This window comes from Lupinus angustifolius, chromosome LG02 (assembly GCF_001865875.1).
Source record: "Lupinus angustifolius cultivar Tanjil chromosome LG02, LupAngTanjil_v1.0, whole genome shotgun sequence".
Classification (NCBI taxonomy): domain Eukaryota; kingdom Viridiplantae; phylum Streptophyta; class Magnoliopsida; order Fabales; family Fabaceae; genus Lupinus; species Lupinus angustifolius.
Window position 1 is genome coordinate 24,504,083 of NC_032010.1, and position 21,691 is coordinate 24,525,773.

Here is a 21,691-nt window from a genome sequence, read left to right on the forward strand (position 1 = left end):
ACCTGAATTATCAGTATCAGGCCTCTAATGCCTAAATATTATGGTTTGGCTGGGTGGCTGTGGAAATTAATTTCCATGAGTAAGAGAAAAGTGAATTATTTTCGGGTTTAGATCAGGTAAGTAACTTCATCATGTTATCCAAATCCCCTGTTTTCATATTTACACTATCCTGTCATCAAACACCATGTCCATTCATGTTATTAATATTAAATTAAATTTGTTGAATTTATGAGAGTCTAGCAATCACTCCAATGATAGCTCATGTTTTAGACACTTGCCACTGTAAGATTATTAGCAAGACTCTTGCCAACAGATTGAAGGCTGTTCTTTCTTCTCTGATCTCATAATCTCAAATTGTCAGGAAGATTACATGGTCATGAAGTTGAACATTGGCAAAGGATCATATGATAAATTTGAATGGCCTTTCATGGAGGAAATAATGAGTTAGATGGGCTTCTATGTCAAATTGGTGGATTGATTTAAATATGTTGGAAGACAAACCTATTCCAACATATGCTTTCTCCTTTTGTTCTGCTATTTGGTCATGAACCTAAAACAGTTCAATAGCAATCACACCTGCAATCACCCACTCAAATGACACAACTTGTTCTATTCAAGAACTACAATTCTGCAAGGCATTTTCTAAATTCATGTTACAAAAGACAGTAAGGACATATAGGCAAAATTTACAACTTTGCTTATTTATCACATAAATAATAGTGTACAAGCTATGGTATCCAGTCCAGTGTATTAACTGCATACCCAAAAGGGGATAAAGTTAGGGTATAAATAGAAACCATTATTCCATAGTCTGTCTGTGTAAGCTATGTCATTACCAACTATTTATAATCTTTAACAATTAGCTGCAGCTTGAAAGATCATTGCAAATTTAGCTTTGGGAAGATTCTGCATCACATGTTGATTGCTTACTGAATTCACTTTCTTGACCCTGAGTATCATTATTACCCCCAACCACTCTAATGCAATCCTTACTTCTTTCTGATTTAGTTTTTACCTCATCTTTCAGCTGTTCATTCGATCTACATGGAACTTCAGAACTTGAATGGCATATGATGTCACTGCCTGCAGAATTTTCTTTGGTACCTGAGTTATCATTTTGCTGTTCTTGCTTGAGTAGTTTACTCTCATTGCCCTCACTGTGAAGGATGATCATGCCAGATTCAACCATATCACCACCCTTCAATTTAGAAACTGAATCACCATTTAGTTGCTCACTTAATCTGCTTTCCGAGTCCAAGCAGCTGCGTTCTCCTGTTTCAACACAAACAGCATCACGTCCAGATTGGGTTCCTGGCTTGACGTTAATGGTCATTGTCTGAGTTTTTGTAGCTGCATTAAAAGAAACAGCTCTTCCAGGGGGGATTTCATGATCATGCTGTCCCTCATAGGTAGTGATTACAATTTTTGAGTCATGAGAGGCCCTTTCCACATGCTTTTTGACTAAGCATCCAGGATTCGAGCATCGATAATAACTTCTGTAAGAGTGGAAAACATGCAGTCACATTAAATTAAATTAATAAATACGTGTCAGTTTAGCATAGGCTCAGAACAGGCACAAGCACACGCGAGCGTGCACACACACAGAGATATAGAGAGCAAATAATATTTCAAAACAGTTGTGAGCTACAAGTTGAAAATGTCACACATGAAGTTCCATAGTTAGACCAAATGGTAGTCATTAGCAGATGCACAATGTACCAATTAAGAACAAAGAGCATTGGTGATACAATTGTCATAGCTTTCTTTTTATGCCAAAGAAACACAAGAAACTTCTGATAAAAAATTTCCTCTATTCGCAAACACTTGTGGGGTTGACGGGCATTCCACAGCCTGGAATAGGAGTGCGAAAACATGCTTAAAACAATTAAAATTGTGGCAGCAAATAATACAGAGTTAAACATATATTGTTATACTGCAAAAATAGAATGCGGAACACAATTTTGATAAATATACAAGTGAACTATATGTTACACTTCTTGTAACTTTTGAGAAGAGAGAGAATACTTCAAGAGATCTTAGATTAGAAGCTAATGCAATCAAATCCTAGTGACAAGGTTTCAGGCTGTGAAATTAGATGCTTAACATGCTTTAAGTTAAATCCATAACACACAACAAATGTAGAAATAAAAATTATGGATACGCCTTGAAATGAAAGATAAATCATACCTTGGATTTGTATTCCCTTTAACTTGTTTCTGCCCGTATTTGCGCCAGCGATACCCATCATTTACAAAGTCAACCTCACTTGAAGTCTGAACAACAACACGTGATCCAGAAGTTGACCTCGGATCAGCAGTGAGATCAGAGTTGCTATTGCCTTTCTTCCTGTTTGGTATCAATTTGGCAGTTAAATAAAAGTTAGTTATGACATATACATCACACCTAAACATTTTTTATAAAATAGAATAGTGAACTGACGTACCGCCGCTTTGGCTCAGGACTCTCATTGTTATGAACCTCATCCTTTGCCCAAGTCAATTGTAAATGTGCGGCTTTCAACTCGTCAGTTGGGGAGAGTGCTGAAATCGGAAGGGAACGTAAAGGCTTAATATGTTGAGGCTCGAGTCCATGCTCAACGGACACTTTGTCTTCAACAGCAGGTAGAACATGATCAAGTGGTTGTGCGGTGTTCAATTGAGTTCTACGATGATTATGATGGCCAATGCAAATGGTATCTGTAATCTGCCCGGTATTTGACTGCTGCTCCAATTGCTTTTTTGCCTGGCAGTTGGGATATGTGCACTTATAATAACTCCTTATAAATCTGTTCCCCTTAACATGTTTCTGGCCATATTTTCGCCAGTTATAGCCATCTTTCGATACCTTTTCACGTATTATAGAGGGGATATCCTGACCAGATTGCAATGGACGAGAATCGTGTGAAAGAGTATCAGATTGCGAAGCACAGGCAGTAGTAGCACCAGAATTCTTCACATTGTTTATTATAGTTAACATAGAAGGAATACTTTCAGCTCCGTCTGGTTCGGATGAATGAATTTGAGTATCATGAATCTCTTCTGCCGCCGTAATATTGCTACGAGGAGTCACTATCAGCTGCAAATTATGAGAAGAAACATTTTGATCTGCAGTTTTGTCTGAAGAAACCATGTGATGTGAGCTTCTGTTGAATGTATAACAAGAGAACAGATAAAGTTTCATTAACTGCTTCCATGAACAGACACTGAGTGATTGAAAACAAACATATAAGGAAAACTAATAGCAATAATATAGGAAAATTGGTATTTTCATGAACTTGATAAATTTAGTCATTCACTGACAACAGAAAAAACATTGAGTAATATGGTATATGGGTTTAGTCTCTAATAATATGTTTTATGGTTTGGTCTTATATAATCGAAAGTTTTGATTTTAATGATGAGGTTGGTAACCGAAACATGCAATGAATTGTAATATAAGTTGGATGTTGAATGATAAAGAGAAAGATGAGAATACATACCTTAATTTTGAGTAGTGTAGTTGGGGATTAAGGATAGGAATTGAATTAATATAAATAATAAAAGAGAGAAGAGAAGATAGTAGTGGAATTATATTAGTGGAGCTATTGTTTAGTAAGAGAGAGAGTGAGAGAGAGTAAAAGAAGGACTCTTAACTAATATTCTACTCTTCTCACTCCTCATCCATAAATAGTAATTCTAATACACATTCATAACTTCAAATTTTATACTTGTTTATCAAAATGTAAGCATAATGTTCTAGTAAATAGTAAAACTATTGTTTCAAATTACAACAATTTAACTCACTAAGTTCTTTTTTTTATGTTAAATTCATTTAGAAAAACTTATTATAAGGCCTTCGACAATCCATTACTCATGGAAGGATATTTTAAGTTATATGGTAACCAAAACATTAAAGGTTTGATTCTTGGGATCAAAAGTTCAGAAATTCAATTTCTGAAAACGACACTTACTAAGAAGGCAATCCTACCTCCCAAAAAATTAGTTCAGTGTTCAAAAGATGAGGAAAATATTACCGAAAAACAAACAAAACAAAAAATAACCTCTTTGGTTGGATTTAAAAAAAATGGTCTCTCTAAATTAGATAATTTACATAACTTAAAATTAGTTTACCAAGTGGTATAAGTTTGTTAAATTCTCAAAATTATTAAAAAATCAAGAGTTTAATTCATATGAAAGACGTTTATTTTCAAAGTACTCACATATATAAGAAAATGATTAGTTGTTTCCTCACGTGATGTTGTGAGTACTAAAAAAAAAGTGAGTTTAAGTCGGTTCATAACCGGTTCGGTTCGAACATGAAAGGCGTCTATATGCTTATCTGTTCCAACTTCAAAACTCATATACCAATCAAACCCTAACCCACTCCCAATTTGAATTCCCAGTTTGAATTCCTTCGTTTGAATTCCTTCGTTTGAATTCATTCATTGTTCTCTTTTGAATCTTCAATTAGCAAAAGATGCTTCAATCCCCAGGCCATTCACCTCTCCATCTCTCTTCACCTTCTCCTTCTCCTTCTCTAACCCAAATTTCCCAATTTCATAACCCTAACCCTAAATCATCTTCATCTTCATCTTCATCAAGGAACCACCCCACTGTTCTCGACGAAGACAGCTACGTTGAAGCGTTGGAGAAGATCATCGAACGCGATTACTTCCCCGACATCTCCAAGCTCCGCGATCGCCTTGATTGGCTCGAAGCCATTAAAACCGGTGATCCCGTTCTGATTCGCGATGCCCAATTGAAAATTATCGAGCGCCGTCAAGGCATCGCTAAGGTAACTAATTCTAATACCCTTGATGGCAGAAACACGCGCACACCGGGTTCCACTTTCATGAGAAATTTCACTCCTTTAGATGAATTCGACGAAAAAACCCTAAAAACCCCATCTTTATCGGTTCCTGAGAGGGATAATGATGAAGGGGTTGTTGGTGGTGGTTTGGTGGACACTGAACTAGGGTTGGATCAATTTTTGAGAAGGTATACGAGTGAGGATAATCATAGTTTTTCGAAGATTTTAGAGAAAGTGAATAGGAAGAGGAAAGAGAGGTTTGGGTATTTGATGAATGAAGGTGAGAAATATAATGATGTTGAGGCTATCGAGGGTGATGCGAAGAGGGAGAGGATTACTGATGGTTATGGAACCTCTTATCAGCCTCCGAGCACGTTGGAAGGGTGGAATTATACGGTAAAGAATTTGTTGATGTATCATCCTGCTGATCGAGGTGAGGTACCATTGACTGAAGAGGAAAGGGCGGTTAGGATTAAAGGCATGACGAAGGAGATAAGTCGCGTGAATACAAGGTTTCATGGTAAAGTAATGGATTCTAGGCCGAAAGATGATGGGGGTGTTGATGTGCTTTATACCCCTATCGCTGGTGCTACTCCGGTTCCTATGTCTCTCAGAGATGTAGAGAAGTTAAAGAAGTACGATCTGGAGGATTTGAGGAAGACTCCGAATCCGTTTTATTTGGAATCTGAGAAGAAAGCTGAGAATGGTTATAGCTATGTTAAGACACCATCTCCTGCACCCGGGGCTGATGAGTCGCCCTTTATTACTTGGGGAGAAATAGAAGGGACGCCGATGAGGTTGGACCTAGAGGATACAGCGATTGATATTGGCGGTAGTGCTGATGGGCCCCATTACAAGATTCCTTCTGCACCTGCAAGAGATGCAAAAGCACACTCACTGTCTAGGGAGGCTGCACGGAAGCTGAGGGAGAGGTCAAAGATGTTTCATAAGCCTCCCTTGGCATCACCAGGTAGGGGTGGAAGTGCTAGCCCAAACATCCGGACACTTTCTCCTGCTGCTCAGAAGTTTATGAGGAATGCAATTGCGAAGAACTCATCTTCTGTCGATGAAACACTTCGTGCAAGTTACCGTGGTTCTAGTCCTGCTTTGGCTACTCCTAGAAGTGGCAGAAGTGTATCAAGGTTTGGTAAAGAAGGGAGCATGGCTTCAGGGTCTCCCTCTGTTAGAGACGGTTCCAATCCTCCCTGGTGATATGTTGTAATGTTATATTTTAAAACCATGATTCGATATCAAATTGTAAGGTTTTTTTTATTTACTCTGGACAGCATTAAAATCTCATCAACCATTAACCGTAAGAGAAAGAGCAATATGAGAATAATAAACATTGCATCTGATCTTTGTAAGTTATAACATCGGTTTAGAATGGTAATTTTTTTCTGGATGTCTTACTCATTGATTTCTAGTTGTTGATATAGGAAATTTTGTAATTCGCAGGTTCTCAGATCTGTCCTTGTATACTGAAATCATTGTATACAAGAGATTAACCATGAAGATTACTATCCCTAGCCACATACATTTTAGGATCTGCATTAGTCTATGAAGTTGGATCCAAAATAGTAGATGAAAATACATTTTGTCCCCCTTAACATTTGCCTCTGATGCAATTTGCCTCATAACATTTCTAATAGTGCATCTCACCCCAAATTGTTGATAAAACGTGTGAATCACCCTGACCTTTTCTTTAATGTTATCATTAAATATTAATAAAAATAGTCGCATGCATTGCAAATGACTCTCCAAAATGGCAATTCCAAAACTCTTTTCCCTTTTGCTGCTGATGTACCAAGACCAAAATGATAGCCTTTGATTCACTAAATTAAGTTTCTAACTTAATTATTATCAATAGTAAGAAAGGGATTGTTCCTATTAGTGGTGAGCACGGGTAATGATGAGATGAGTTAAGGCTTGTCCTTATCCGACTGTAAATATTGGTGGTGTCATTTTTTGAACCTGACCTTAGACTCGAAGTTAATCCGACTCTAAATATCGACTGAGTCAACCTTTAAACCTGACCCTAGACTCGATTAAATATAATGCACACTGATTTTAGATAAAGACTTCTCAATATTATTTATTATTATGAATATATTATTTGACATATAAAATGATATATGTATATATATCATTAATCATGTATATATGATGAAAAATTAGAGAATCAACAATATTTTTGACCAATATGCATCATTCTTTGTTACACATTTGAGTAGAAACACCCTTACCTGATCGTAAATATTGATCGAGTCTATTTTTTGAACCTGAACTTGCTATAGACCTGATTAAACCCGATCTTATTAGGGCCTGATTGTGATCGGGTTGTAGATGAGCGGGTAGGGTCTGGTCTTGCTCATTCCTAGTTCTCATTAACATCATAAATTTACCATTAGCATTTAAAATATGGTATATTTCAATCAAACATTGGTAAAATGTGGGAATCACCATAACAACAAAAGTCTATAATTCTAATAAGTTTTTACTAAAGTACTTATTATTAATTAATTGAACCCTCATAGACCAACCAACTACTTCTCATCCCTGCACTACAGATTCTCATGGAAATAAATACACACACGTCATTGGATTATATATCTAGCCAGTTAACCCGTCTCATAGTTATGAATTTTGATATTTAATTATATATATAACACTTGTTTATTTAATTCCTTTTTAAATTAGACATTTTCTTAAATACTGCATTGATGTAAAACATATTTTCCTTTGTAATTTGGATACTCGATTAATGATTTTCTTTATGTAATCTGGATATTCGATTAATTCCTTTTTAAATTGATGATTTCACAATTTTTTCTTATTATTTCACTCTTTACTTTCTTAAAATAAATTTTTTTAAATTTTGGTGCCTAACAATTCTTTTCTGAATTTTGAGAAAAGAATCATGGATTTCACAATTACCTTTCTCATTATTTCATTTTTTAAATAGAATCATTGCTTATGCAATGAAACATTCATATTATGTTTGACTTTAAATTTTAAAGTTATTTTATTTTATGTTTATTTCCTAACATTAATTTAAATATAATAATACATTTGTATCTATGCTATAGTTATTTTAGTCTATGCTTACATGACCAATACATTGTCTCCATGGAGTATACATGGTTAAAAAAACTTAATAAAACTCACATGCTTTTTTTACTTCTTCAATTGTTTTATTTTGTAACCTCTTTGGGCTTAAGCCCGCTATTCACAAAAGTGATTTTTTTTTTTAAAATCATTTTATTTGTTTTATTTAAAATTAAAATAAAGAAAATGGAAAATGTTTTTTTTGTTTCCTACTGCTATCTCGCACTAGATACAACTATATCCGAGTCAAGAATATCTATATGTATGTAGGTCTAACTCTTTTGGAAGTATTTTTTCTATTATCCATAAAACTCGAACTTGAGAGCCGAATAATCAAACATGTATTACTGGAACTAAAATCACAATTGCTAAAATGGAAAATGTTCAATCTCTTCATCCATTTCCCGAGTCCCTATATATTGCTCACACCAGACATCTCGCTCCTTCTCTCTCTCGCCCTTCTCCTTCTAAAGTTTCAACCTTTCTCTCTCATTCTCTCTCTCTCTACACTTTTTATTTTGTATATATAAAAAATTCCAATCGGTTTTGTAATTGAAATTGCATTTGGTAATCTAATAGAAACAAATTGAGAAGAAAAAGAAGAGGAAAAGGGGTGGGGAGGCATTGCAAGACAATATTGAACCTACCCTTTTGTTCTTATAATCTCATTGTGCCTCCCCTCAGATCTTAACCATCTTCCTCCTCTTCTTAAATCGGTGTGTTTTTTCATTCAAGTTTTGATCTTTCTTCAATTGGGTATCCATTTGGATCTTTGTTTATTCAAAATGTTTATCATTCTTTTCAGGAGTGCTTTGATTCACTGTTTGATGAAGGATCCGATGTTTCATAATTGAATCCGACATATGTATCTATATTTGCAACATCATCGTTAACACACTTTGTTTCTGAGATTGTTATAATCCTAAGGTGTTTTTTGCTGCTTTTCTCTTTTTATTTTACTTGAACAATTTGATAAATGATAATCTACCAACTTGTGATTTTATCTTTGTGGTGTTTGGTTTTGTCCTTTTATGGTGTATAGCATTATATCCTATAGTTATGTGTAATGAATTGGATTGGATCAGTTAGTAACTGGCATTTTTTTTACCCTTCTAGTTAGGTGCTTGATTTATATTCTTGGATGCTTGATGCTGCTACTTACATTTGTGAGTTTTTGAGCTCAATGGATGAAGTGTGTGTCTTTTGCTTGTTGTAGATAAAATGCAATCAGATAGTGGAAAGTTATTCATTGGTGGAATATCCTGGGACACAGATGAAGAGCGACTCCGGGAGTATTTCAGTAATTATGGCGAGGTTGTGCAATCAGTGATCATGAAAGACCGGACAACAGGTAGAGCCCGTGGATTTGGTTTTGTTGTTTTTTCCGACCCAGCTGTTGCAGATATAGTCATAAAAGAGAAGCACAACATTGATGGAAGGATGGTAATTTCTTGTTATATCGCTTTTTATGTCTTAGACTACTTGCATTTTGACATTTAAGTTCTCTTAGACTTGCAAAACATGATTACTTAATTCCAAATTAGCAAATAGCAGTTTCTAATATTGAGTTGTTCTTTTATTTGTAAAGTTGTACTGGTCTTGTAATTTTCTAAGCTAGATTTTAGAATGGACCAAGACTATGCCTGTATTTTATGTTCTCGTATTGTATTTCCTTTTCTTTTATTTATTATCTTCTCTTCTAAATACACATCTGAAGGATTGATACACCTTCCTGTATTTTCCTTTCCTGATTTTTAGTTAATACTGATTCAACTTTCACTAGGTTGAGGCAAAGAAAGCTGTTCCCAGGGATGACCAGAACTTAGTGAGTAGGAACAGTGGCAGCAGCGTCCATGGATCTCCTGGTCCAGGCCGCACAAGAAAGATATTTGTTGGAGGTTTAGCATCAACCGTGACAGAGAGTGATTTCAAGAACTACTTCGATCAGTTTGGAACTATAACAGATGTTGTGGTGATGTATGATCACAACACTCAAAGGCCAAGAGGCTTTGGATTTATCACTTATGACTCTGAGGGGGCTGTTGAGAAGGTCTTACTTAAGACGTTCCATGAACTGAATGGGAAAATGGTTGAGGTCAAGCGAGCAGTTCCTAAGGAGTTATCGCCAGGGCCAAGCCGCAGCCCGATTGGTGGATATAACTATGGTCTGAGCAGGGTCAGTAGTTTCTTAAATGGATTCCCTCAAGGATATAGTCCAAGTACTGTGGGAGGCTATGGGCTTCGGGTGGATGGCAGATTCAGTCCTGTTGCTAGTAGTCGAAGTGGATTTGCTGCTCCATTTGGATCTGCTTATGGAATGAGTATGAATTTTGAGCCTGGCTTGAGTGCTTCTGGATTTGGAGGAAATGCAAATTTCAGTAGTAACCTTAGTTATGGTCAGGGATTAAATCCTTATTATATTGGCAGCTCCAATAGGTTTGCAAGTCCTGTTGGATATGACAGTGGTAGTGGCGGAAACAATTCTTTCTTCAGCTCAGTGACTCGAAATTTGTGGGGGAATGGTGGCCTTAGTTATGGAACAACTTCTGCAAATTCCAATGCATACATTGGATCAGGTAGTGGGAGTGTTATTGGAGGAAACACATTTGACAATACTGGAGTCAATTGGGGGGGTTCTTCAGTAATTTCTGCGCCGGGGGGAGGGAACACTGTGTCGTCACAGAGTACTGGTGTTAACCTTGGATATGGAGGTGGCAACAACAGTTATGGTTTGGGTACTGGAGGGTATGGAAGAAACATTGCTACCACTATTGCCCAAACATCTTCTTACTCTCCATCAAATGGTGGTGTTGATGAGGCTTTTGCTGATTTTTATAATAATAGTTCTGTTTATGGTGACCCTACTTGGCGATCTTCAAATTCTGAGCGAGAAGGATCTGGTCCCTTCGGTTATGGACTCGGCGGTGCAGCTTCAGACGTTTCTGCCAAAAGTTCTCCTGGTTATGTTGGTGGTTATACTGTTAATAAGAGGCAGCCAAATAGGGGTATGAATCACCTTACTTATATTTATCTAAACTTTTCGATCATTCCCCTATGCTTCCCACTTAAATAATAGTGACTTCAGAGTATACTAATTAGTGTATACTAGCAGTATAAATTTTATTACAAACCTCAAAAAAGGGTCTAGACGTCGTTTAATTGTTAAATTATCTTTTAGGACTTTTGTGTAATGATCTAGATGAATGTTCTCTGTTAGTTGCTCGGCTTTATAGTAAATTTCAGGTACATGGTTAATTATCTCTGACTGATGTTTGTCGTTTTTTACTCTTTGGTGAGTTTGCTATTATGCTTGTAACTGGTTGTTCACCGTTATTCTCAACCCTGTGATTTGTTGTTTTGCTTCTCTTTGGCGTGTAGAAAATAATATTTCATTGTGCAAGGTTTGCTTATATACGATTTGTTATAAAATGTTTGTTTCTGAAAAGGGTTTCAATGACATCCAATCATTTTCATTGTTCTATTGCACTGCAGCTATTCTTGTATAAGGGCGTTAAAGGACAACTTTTCTATGTTCTAGTTCTTTATACTTTTGATCCAATTTCCTGTATTCCCACCTCCACCCCCATCCCTTAATAGGAGTAATTGCTTTCCTTATTTCTTTGGAAAATTAAGCTCCTTTTAGCATTTCCTTTTATAAAAAATGAAATATTATCAGATATGCTTCTTGCAATGTGAGGACATCTTGTGACTTGTGAGACATTATGTCATTTAGATGACGGAGTTCCAATTACTTATCTGTGAGTGATTTTCCAAACATTTATATGGTTGTCTTTCTAATCTAGTAGTATGAAATAATCTAGTTACAGGCTTTTAAAATAGCAATGTTCTATTAAAAAGATAGATACTGAAACAAGTAAAATAACCTTAATAGGAAATCATGTATGTTCTTCCTATGGAAGCATATGGTACAATGATAACAATTTGCCTTACAGTGTGTTTGTTAACATCAACAAGTAGCTTATAAGCTATTCAATAGCTTATTTCACAAAAAATAAGTTACCTGTTAGTGTTTGGTATATGGGCTTATTTCAATAAGCTGCGTGCTTATAACTCGTATTTGGTAAGCTACTTGAGGTAGCTTGTGACTTATAAGCTAGGGGCTAATGTCATTTTGCACCTTTCAGCTAATCATACCAAACAGTTCCGATTCAGACAGCTAGCTTATCAACTTTCAGTCCTTAGCTAATAAGCTTTCAGTTAATAGTGTCAAACATAGCCTACATTTGTACACTGTTCTTGCATAAGTCTTATACTGAGTTAAGTTCTCAAAATTCTGTATTACTTCATTCATGTTGAACAGAATTTGTCACAACGAAACTCAAAAATTATTACAAGTTTGATAATGGGGGTTATCATAATTCACAATGATTCATTTCTAGTTCATAACTTTGTGGATTCAAAATCAGCATCATTGGTGGGTGTACTTGTATGGGTTATCAGATGGATAAAGGAAAAGAAAAATCATTTAGTTTTTGAACATGTTAGCCATTATTCCATTAGTTTGTGAACTTACTATTTTAATAATTTATTTTGGAATTTTTTTTGTAAGGTGAGCTCTCTTTTTAACATTATTACCTACATTTTTCATGTCTGTCTTTCTCAAAACTTGAAATCATGGGAAGAAAACTCTGACATTGGAGTTAAGCAATGAGAACTTTGGATTATGATATTTTATACTTCATTGAAATTTCTCATGCCTTCGGAAGTTACTTGGGAGTGCTAGTGAGAGGGAGCTGATATGAATTAATCTTTGATTATTTGTATATATTAGTAAAAGTTGGTTTGATCAATTAGTGCTCTTCTGCTATATGTTCCTTTGTTGCGCTCCATTTTAACCGCAAAATATAACTTGGGTAGAAATTAAGATGCATGCTTTTTACTTGAAATATGTTTTTTTTAACTTGTTTTCTGATACAAGTTTAGTTGTGTTGTATTTCTAAGAGTGATAAAATTCTATCTTTTCTTCAGGAATTGCTACATAGGAAGATGATTTGGATGACACGAACTTGTAGGTGAAGAAGATAAAGTCCAGCGAAGCAGGTGAATTGTGAATTTTGCAGCACTATTACTGTATTTGAGTGTAAGATGTTTGGTTATCTAGAGCTAACTGGAGTGCCTGCTTTGAGGATTCAGATATAGAGATAGAAGTTACAAGGGAATGTTAAGGCTTCAGTTTTTTAATTTACTGTTTAGGTTTTGGGATTTGAGTGAGATTTAAAATCTGATTGCGGGATATAGCGGAACTGTATCGTGCCTTGCTTATGAGGCATCAATATAAAAAAAGAAGAACAATATGGACAACATTTATTTTTCCCTTTTTTGTTGAGGAATAGTTTTTTGCATGTAATGTCTTGAAAGGTTGTGAGTTCTGCTCAGGAATTGTTTGTTTGGTATCCATTTTGGTTTGGTTTGGTTTTAGCAGAGATTGTATCTGAGTTGGTTACTAGTGTGAAACATTATTGAAGGGATACCCATCTAGGGTCCCCTTGAATAAGTTACAAACATATATTTTGATTCTTTTCTTTAAGAGGAGTTAAACTTCATGTCCTGTGAGAAATGGAATTTTGTTCTCCATTTGTCTATTTTCCAAATTCTATGATCTTGTTTTTAAAGGTATTATATTATATTATAGTGTAGTTGGTTTTACCCCCATTGCCAATTTTGAAAGATTTGTAGAAGTAGTGAACATTATATTAAAATGGATATGTTTCAGTGGTTATTTGATGTTAACTTAGGATGCAATGGTTGGTTGGTTATGTTATGTTGATTTGTTGGTTTTGTCAACACTTTGTTGTGGATAGTCATCTAATCACATGTGTGCTTCACTTTGACATCTTTCAGATCTTATCAACTATTCAACAATTTTTATTTGGAAGCCAACATACTGTGGCTAAAATAGTGAGATCCGAAATATTAATTAAACATTTGGAAGCTAGTATGTGTTTCAAAATCATTAAAATTACACACCAACCTTGCATTGAATACAAATATAAATTTGAGTTTTTTACACTATAAACTCATCATGTATCATTCCCTTAAAAGTGATGATGAATTATTTTGAGTTGTGAATGGCACTATTTCCTTTGTCAGAACTTCCAATAAGTCCTTCTCTCCTCATATTTTCTTCCTTTGATTTCCTACAGAAAACCACCCATGAATTGGCCTCCAAAGCTATACAAACACCAACCAAAGTAGAAAGTGCCAAACAATAACTCAACTTAACATAAGACCTACTTGCCCCCATCACTTCATACCCTTGGAACACATTCACAACCCCAAGCACCACGCAGGAGTACCCTACAAAGTGATGGTATGACTTCCAATACTTCCTGAACTTGTTTGTAGTGTTTGGCCTAAACAACAATGCCAGTGTTTGAAGACCTCCAAGGCAAAACACCGCGATTCCGAGCTTCCTGTGCAGCCCATACTCCACCCCGGGGGACAATTGTCCTAGCTGAATTCCAATTCCAAACCCCACAGTTCCAAGAGTGAAGGCTAAAAGTTGCATCCCTGCATGTGCATAAAACCATGCAGGGCCTAATGCTTCAATGTGCCTAAGGTAACGTGCAATTATGGCCCCTATTGGCAACATGATACCCCATGAGATTGCATTTATGGTGCCATGAACCACTCTTAATGTTCTCAGATCTTTGTGTTCAGGAGCTGATGATCCTGATAAGACATCAAAGGTTGCAACTGAAGAAAGATCATTAGATGTAGTTGGATGAATTGTTGGTGAATACCCTTGGACATAAAGTCCTCTGTTCCAAACTAGGTGGATTTTAGTTTTGTTTGGTTTTAGTTTGATTGTTGAGTAAATTTGGATGGTGGCGCCATTGTGCACGGTGGCCATTTTGCCACCATACATGGCGGCGGTGGAGGAGATGAGGTGGATGTCAAGTGGACGAGATAGTAGCGGTGATTTCTGAAGCTTCACCGTTGGGTCAAGGATGTAAGGTAGAAGGACTATTTGGCCAGAGTTTGGGTCGGGAAAGGCAATTAAGGCTCGTGTCCCGGTCATCTCGGGTGAAGTAGGGTTGATGCCCCATCCAACCCAACCGGAAGGCGAGATGAAGCCGCCGAAGAAGACTAGTTCTAAGGTTAAGTTGTAAGGGTGGTAGGTCCATGCTATGGAGGCTTCTTGTGTTGGAAGGTTCATGCATTTTTGGAAGGTTTTGGTGGTGGTTTGAGTGGTGCAATGAGATGAGAATGCAACATTAGGAAGGGAGAGTTGGAGAATAACGAAGAGATAGAAAAGAAGCATGATATTGGTGAGATAGAGAGAAGAGGGTTCAATGGTTTTCTACTTATGTTAACAATTTTATATGTTGTAATGATGTGTTCACAAGATGAGTGGAATGCTTCATCATGAACTTTCTTTGAGCATGCAAGTGAATATGGTGAATGAGTGAGTAACTTCAAAGCAAAGACAACAATATGCGTTTGGTGGAAATAGAAATGGAGAGAGCCTTTGGCTAATATAAGATACTACTATGTCTAATGTGGCCACTCCCTTTAATGGTAGTTGTGATCTTCATGAGATTAGGAAGAGATATTGTGCTTGCCTTTGAAGCTATGCCATAATCATATTTTAGGCATTCCAGTGAGGTAGTGGTTTTCTCAAACTTCATTTAATCATTACCATTTATCCCAAGATTAAGAAATTCACAAAAAATGTCCCATGACAAGTTCACTTTAAATCTAAGTTTTTGGGTAAAAGGAATATAAAAGTAAGGAAAATGATATATTCTTTTACTAAATCCTCTTAACTACAAAAAAAGTAATATATTTCACAAAATGATATTTTATTTATTAACGATTGGTTTACAAATGATATATGTCAATCTTTTCTAGGTATGAAGATTTTTAGAAGGATAAAACATTACTTCGTTACTATTAGTCCAATCTTGAAGACCTACCCTTTACACCGTAGGATCCAACATATTATAATAATATATTAACAAAACATTAATTTCTAAAATTCATTAATAATGTTGCCGAAGATTTTTTTGCCCTCCTAATGCCTCTAAAAATTAGATTAAACTTCATTTAATTCACTCTTGAAACTTCTAATTATATCCTTCAACTAAGGCATGATTCTATCAACTATTCTACAATATGAAATCCCAACTTTTAGTTAATGCATCATCTTCTAATATCTTGTCTTATATATTCAATTCTCCAACACAACATTAACATCCCTAATATATTGAATTTATACACATTTTACCACTTAATATTAAGTATCATATAACATTAACTATTAAATTGATAGCATAGCTATATTTTGGAAGTCTAATCCACAAAATAGTGCTTGCAGAATCATTATTTCAATCAGAACAGGATAAGATAATTTTTTTTTGGTTTCCAACAGGTATCCTCGCACTGGAGGCAATCCTGTCCGAGTCGGGCACATCCACAGGTAAGTGGGGCTAACTCTCCCAACGGACATTTTTTCCATCCACAAGACTCGAACCCGGGTTCTTGCTTAAGGATAAGATAATTGGTTAATAGTTATGTTGACTGCATATTCAATGCCAATTTGATTCGCCGGAAAAAGGAAACAATTCAACTAGAATAAGCAAGCATAATTGATCAGTTCCAAGTGTAACACTTATTTATAAAAGATTCCAAAACATGCAAGTTTACTCTCTCAATTTATAATTGATGAATGCTCTTATCCTAAAGTTGCAGTAAAAGACTTAAAAGAAGTAAAAAAAATCACCCTTTGAAGGTTCACAAAAGAACATTTTGGCATCTAAAAGAACATGATTGGAGGAAGTGAACCTAAAATAAATAAACCAGCTTCTGAACAAAGTTCTTTAATCTGTAACCATAAATGGATCCACTTCCCCAAGATCAGCAACCAAAGGTTCCAGGTTTTCTGTATCTTCATCTTCTGGGACAAAGTAAGTTGGGAAGGGAAGTAAAGATATGTCAGGTTTTTCGTACACAGCGTCTTTTATAAAAACAAAGTTCCCTGTAGCTCCTGGAACCTGTTGTGTACATCATACAAAGAGAAATAAGCAGTCAGTGATAAAACCCAAATTCCAAATTTTTGGTGAGAATGTTCTGAACATAGAAGTTGCAAATCAACCACAAAGAATCCAGAATCCTCAATTGCTTACTAGTATGAGTAAAAGGCACTTTTCAGCAAGAAGCTTTGGCACATACATGGAAATTTCCATGGTAGTAATATGAATGTGAATAGCTGGGATTCAATTATTTCTAAAATTTAAAGCATTCATATCCAAGTGACTGATGTATATATCAGATTGTTTGTGCCCCTCAGCAACAATTTCATAGCATAATGTGAATAGTAAAAATAATAAAAATTACCTGGCCTTTCACCCACATCAAATTCCTTGCTGGGTCAATTTTGTAGACCCATACATTTTTAACTGTTCTTTGTTCCCCACCCATGCGCCCAGGCATCTTTACACCTTTAAAAACCTGAAGTGTAACAGTGGAGAAATTATTTCTTGCAACAACAATCACAGAACAAAGTCATGGTAAATAAAATAACTTATTCAAAACACCATATTATGGTATCTCAACATAAAAAACACAAAGTTGTGTATTGAGAAAGAATACAATCTGAAGGAGACTGAATCACCTTTCCAGGAGCATCCCTTTGACCTGTAGAACCACCCTGCCGATGTGATCGTGATGTACCATGGGATGCTGGCATCCCCTTAAATCCATGCCGCTTCATCACACCCTGGAAACAAAGAGGATAATGGAAATTGATACTTGTATAACTGAACAGATTTGGATAAATAAAATTGGCATCTTGATGTTATTGTCTGCTTTACTAACGTGAAACGATTCAACACGAAACAGAGAAATATTCAAATGCATAAAATGTAAACGAAGAAACAAAAAAAGAACATGATAAGCCACCCCACAAAGCATGTAATCAAAATTTGGTCTTCCTACCCGGTAGATAGCTCAAGCAATGGAGGATTGAGGGCAAAAAACAATGCACCAACAACTGAATTTCTACATGCAAGTTGAAAGTTGAACCTCCTACACACAAATGCTGGCTACGGCAGAAGTAAATGGCATGACATGGCTGATAAAATAATTAATGCCACATAATATATGTATCAAAGTCAGTTGAAATGTTATGGTACTATCAGGACTTGGGCAAGTGGCAACTTGTGATATTATTTGCTGTTAGCAGCTTCTTAATCTATATTTAAGAAATAATAATTTCAGTATTTGTTATCCAACTAGGAGGACAAAAAACACTTTGAAATACAGAAATCAAATATAACTCCTGCACCTATATTTTGGCAACACAAGTTTTAACGAAAAACTTTGGGAACATAATTACTACTTATCTCAACAAACATAGAAGGAAGACCATACATCCACCAACTATCGTATGGAGATAAAATATGCAGACACACAATATCGTTGGAATAGGTAGGTGAGTGGGGAAGAGAAAAGCACCTGAAAACCTTTCCCCTTAGTGATTCCGGAGATATCAACATATTGGCCTGGAACAAAATGTCTGACATTAAGTGATGTACCAACAGGGAGAAGTGCATCCTGTGTGACCGGAAACTCCCTAAGCTTCCTCTTCAAGGGAACTCCTTGAGCCCTAAAATGACCCACTACAGCATTGGACAATTGTTTCTCCTTCTTCTGTCCACAACCAATCTAACTAGAAACAAAGTGTCAAACGATTCTATAATTAGACAGATAAACATACACATAAGCAACCATTGTAGCATGATAAATTAAGAGAGAATGAGGGCACCTGGAGAGCACAGAAGCCTTCCTTGTCGGGGGTCTTGACCTGAGATACAATGTTATCATCGACCCAGAGGACAGTAATAGGGACTCTAGCACCCCATTTATCCCAGAGCGCGCTCATTCCACACTTGACAGCTATAAGCCCGGTTCTTTTGGAGTTAGGGGTCATCACCTGGGGCTTTGCTTCAATTATCACATCAGAGCTCATTCCCCTTAAAAAATGGAGCTGAGAGGCTGTGTCGATGTTAGAAACTCGTAGACGAGAAACGAGGCCTCTCGAAAGGGCCAGCATGGCTGGCACACCTATACATACAGGTATATATGATCAATAGTGTTCGAATTTGTTTAAGCTTACAAAATAAGTGATTTTATATTACATAAAACATCAGTGTTATTTGACCAACCCAGATTTAAGAACTTGACTTGCAACAAATCATACAGTTTATATACATATCTTACATTTCATCTTTTATCTCTATAGACATCTAAAAATCAATGGAGAAATAGAATAATAAATGTGAATATTGAAAGGGAAATGAAGAAAGGTATGATACCTGGATATGGAAAATCGAAATCTGAGAAGAGAGAAAGTGAAGCTCCGAGTCACGAGTCACCACCAAAAATGATGAATAACAACTTAACACCTTCGCTTATGGGTTTAGGGTTTTCACCTTTCAACATTTTTTATTTTTTTTAATTTCTTCTAATTACACTCACGCCCCTCAACTTTCAACATCTTACCCCTCACTACCCTCCTATCTTCACTATTTTATTTTTCTGCTCTACATTCACACTCAAACACGTATATTGTTTGACAAAAAAGATAAATAATGTAATAATATTTATACACTCTTAGTGTAGAATAGGGATCGGGCAAGTAATTCAATTTACTTGTATTTTGAATGATAAAAATATTATTTTATTATACTTAAAAAGATAGATATGTTATTACATGTTAATTTTTCTTTTATTTTTCAAGTACTTGTCTCTACATTAATAGAGAGGATTCGTACTCTTAGGGTAAAGATACAGTATCAATCATTTATTTAAATTGTTTTTTTAAAGAGTAAATGATAATGATTACACATGAATGATAAATAATATAATAATAATGTATAAAACTCTTATACTATTAATGTTTACATCTTTTCTTAAAAAGAATCTTGCTCACACTTGTTATTATGATTATAAAAAAATGAATATCTAGGTGTAATTGATTAAGTGAAGAATTTGAATATGATATTTATTGAGAATTTAAAAGAAATAGTGAAAGGGAGCCCAAGTGAATTGAGCAACAATATAGATCCGACCCAATTAGCGAAAAACCTAAGAAAGAAGATTGAAATTATCAGATACACTTTGTTGCTGCCTTCTCTCTAATCAGGTTTCTTCTTCTTCTTCTTCCCTACTCGTTTTTTCACACTTTACTGTTCGATCAATGTCCCTTTCCCTTCTTATTAGCAATATTTGACTAGTTTGAAATGATTGCATCGTGGTGTTGTTATTCCAATCCCTTTCCAATATATTCTCTTGTTTGAAATGATTGGTTGTTGTTTGTTATATAAGAATGAGACAGTTCATTATTTGTATTGTAAAACAGATATGGTTATTCCACCTCCGGTAAGGGCAGCGAGGATTGTAAATTATCTGAAACCATATGTTCTGAAGATGCATTTTACCAATAAGTATGTGAGTGCACAAGTGATACACACACCAACTGCTACTGTGGCCTCTTCTGCAAGCTCACAAGAGAAAGCATTGAAATCAAGCTTGGAGATAAAGCGCGATGTCGCTGCAGCCGGAAAGATTGGTAAGATTCTAGCCGAACGCCTTTTGCTAAAGGACATACCTGCTGTTTCTGTTCACCTCAAGAGGGAACAGAAATATCATGGCAAGGTTAAAGCTGTTATTGATTCTCTCAGGGAAGCTGGTGTTAAGTTCATTTGAGTTCTGCTTTTAACTTGTTCTATTGTTTCATTCCAAAATAAGAATCACTACTTAAAACATTGTCTTCACTTCTATTTTCAAAGTAAAAACAATATGCACATGTTTCATCAAGATCTATTTTAACAACTTCATCAAATACAAGATCAATGTTCATGATTACATACGCCAAATCTTTTGCCTACTAGTCTAAATATCATAGATGCCTCAAAGGTATATACAATGGGTTTAACTATTTTTTTCTTCTAAGCTATTATTCGGTAACTGCAACACAAGCTTGTAGCATGTAGCTTTCTTTTTTATTCAGTGCTACTATAGCAGTTTGAGAAACAAAAATGAAAATAACTTCCAATAATTTATTTACCAATTTTACCATCCAAAATTTCAATAAATTACATGGTTACCTTCAACTAAAAAAACATTATTATCTTTGCAATATATAAATTATTTTCACCTTGAATTTGTTTGTAATGCATACATTATTCTTCTTGCATTTAATTATTAGTGGAATGAATAAATTATTTTAATGTTATATTCTCTAATTATTAGTCAAATGAATAAATTATTAGTCGAATGAATACTTGGGGTTTTTACTGAACAAACCTCAAGTATTAGTTTGTGAGTTGATTTTTGAAGGTAGTGGAAGAAATAAAAAGTTTTGGAAATCATAAAATACAATTGTATATGACTTTCAAGTCTTCAATTCACATTCTTTTATCTCCAAAAACAAACTTACAAACTGACCTAAGTAGTCAAGTGAAAAAGAGATAACAACATAATTAGTGAAATTCCACAACAATATGAAAAGAAAATTTATATAACAACATCTTAACTCTTCTTGTAAAAAAAGGGGAACAAGTGATAGGTAAAATGTTAAACCATGTTATATATTTGTGTGGGTAGTCTTATGTTATCTCATGAACTCTATTGAACATAATCAACCCTTATATACTAATTATGGGTACATACCGATGTAAATTAGTCGAGACTAACCTTTGATTCAAGGGTCAAGCTAAGATGAAAGGGTCCTATGACTAGGGCCAATGCCAAATCAGAACCATTCAAGCTA

The 21,691-nt window shown here is 35.4% G+C and overlaps 6 protein-coding genes across 8 annotated transcripts; 3 read left to right on the forward strand and 3 right to left on the reverse strand.

The window, feature by feature from the left end:
* LOC109329339 (WRKY transcription factor 1-like) lies at positions 642-3,133 on the reverse strand. The gene is made up of 3 exons (XM_019563012.1): positions 2,444-3,133; positions 2,188-2,346; positions 642-1,496 (listed from the first exon to the last, which is right to left on the reverse strand). Exons 1-3 carry the CDS (start codon positions 3,127-3,129, stop codon positions 890-892), a joined length of 1,452 nt encoding a protein of 483 aa, XP_019418557.1. The 5' UTR covers positions 3,130-3,133; the 3' UTR covers positions 642-889.
* LOC109342156 (protein DGCR14) lies at positions 4,296-6,211 on the forward strand. Its single transcript, XM_019580199.1, has one exon. The coding sequence runs from the start codon at positions 4,456-4,458 to the stop codon at positions 5,998-6,000; it is 1,545 nt and encodes a 514-aa protein (XP_019435744.1). The 5' UTR covers positions 4,296-4,455; the 3' UTR covers positions 6,001-6,211.
* On the forward strand, positions 8,324-13,492 carry LOC109342157 (heterogeneous nuclear ribonucleoprotein 1). 3 transcript variants are annotated; one of them, XM_019580201.1, is made up of 5 exons: positions 8,325-8,609; positions 8,699-8,820; positions 9,110-9,336; positions 9,677-10,898; positions 12,883-13,492. In XM_019580201.1, the coding sequence occupies exons 3-5, from the start codon at positions 9,115-9,117 to the stop codon at positions 12,894-12,896; spliced, it is 1,458 nt and encodes a 485-aa protein (XP_019435746.1). In that variant the 5' UTR covers positions 8,325-8,609; positions 8,699-8,820; positions 9,110-9,114; the 3' UTR covers positions 12,897-13,492. The 3 variants fall into 3 exon arrangements, with proteins under 3 accessions (XP_019435747.1, XP_019435748.1, XP_019435746.1); XM_019580202.1 differs by lacking the exon at positions 8,699-8,820 and having other exon boundaries at positions 8,324-8,649; XM_019580203.1 differs by lacking the exon at positions 8,699-8,820 and having other exon boundaries at positions 8,324-8,609.
* Positions 13,922-15,258, reverse strand: LOC109342158 (cytochrome b561 and DOMON domain-containing protein At2g04850). Its single transcript, XM_019580204.1, has one exon. The coding sequence runs from the start codon at positions 15,176-15,178 to the stop codon at positions 13,967-13,969; it is 1,212 nt and encodes a 403-aa protein (XP_019435749.1). The 5' UTR covers positions 15,179-15,258; the 3' UTR covers positions 13,922-13,966.
* LOC109342159 (50S ribosomal protein L3-2, chloroplastic) lies at positions 16,439-19,364 on the reverse strand. Its single transcript, XM_019580205.1, has 6 exons — positions 19,233-19,364; positions 18,683-18,981; positions 18,373-18,582; positions 17,531-17,635; positions 17,254-17,367; positions 16,439-16,910 (listed from the first exon to the last, which is right to left on the reverse strand). The coding sequence occupies exons 2-6, from the start codon at positions 18,968-18,970 to the stop codon at positions 16,737-16,739; spliced, it is 891 nt and encodes a 296-aa protein (XP_019435750.1). The 5' UTR covers positions 18,971-18,981; positions 19,233-19,364; the 3' UTR covers positions 16,439-16,736.
* On the forward strand, positions 19,967-20,756 carry LOC109342160 (50S ribosomal protein L18-like). The gene is made up of 2 exons (XM_019580206.1): positions 19,967-20,062; positions 20,279-20,756. Exon 2 carries the CDS (start codon positions 20,281-20,283, stop codon positions 20,623-20,625), a length of 345 nt encoding a protein of 114 aa, XP_019435751.1. The 5' UTR covers positions 19,967-20,062; positions 20,279-20,280; the 3' UTR covers positions 20,626-20,756.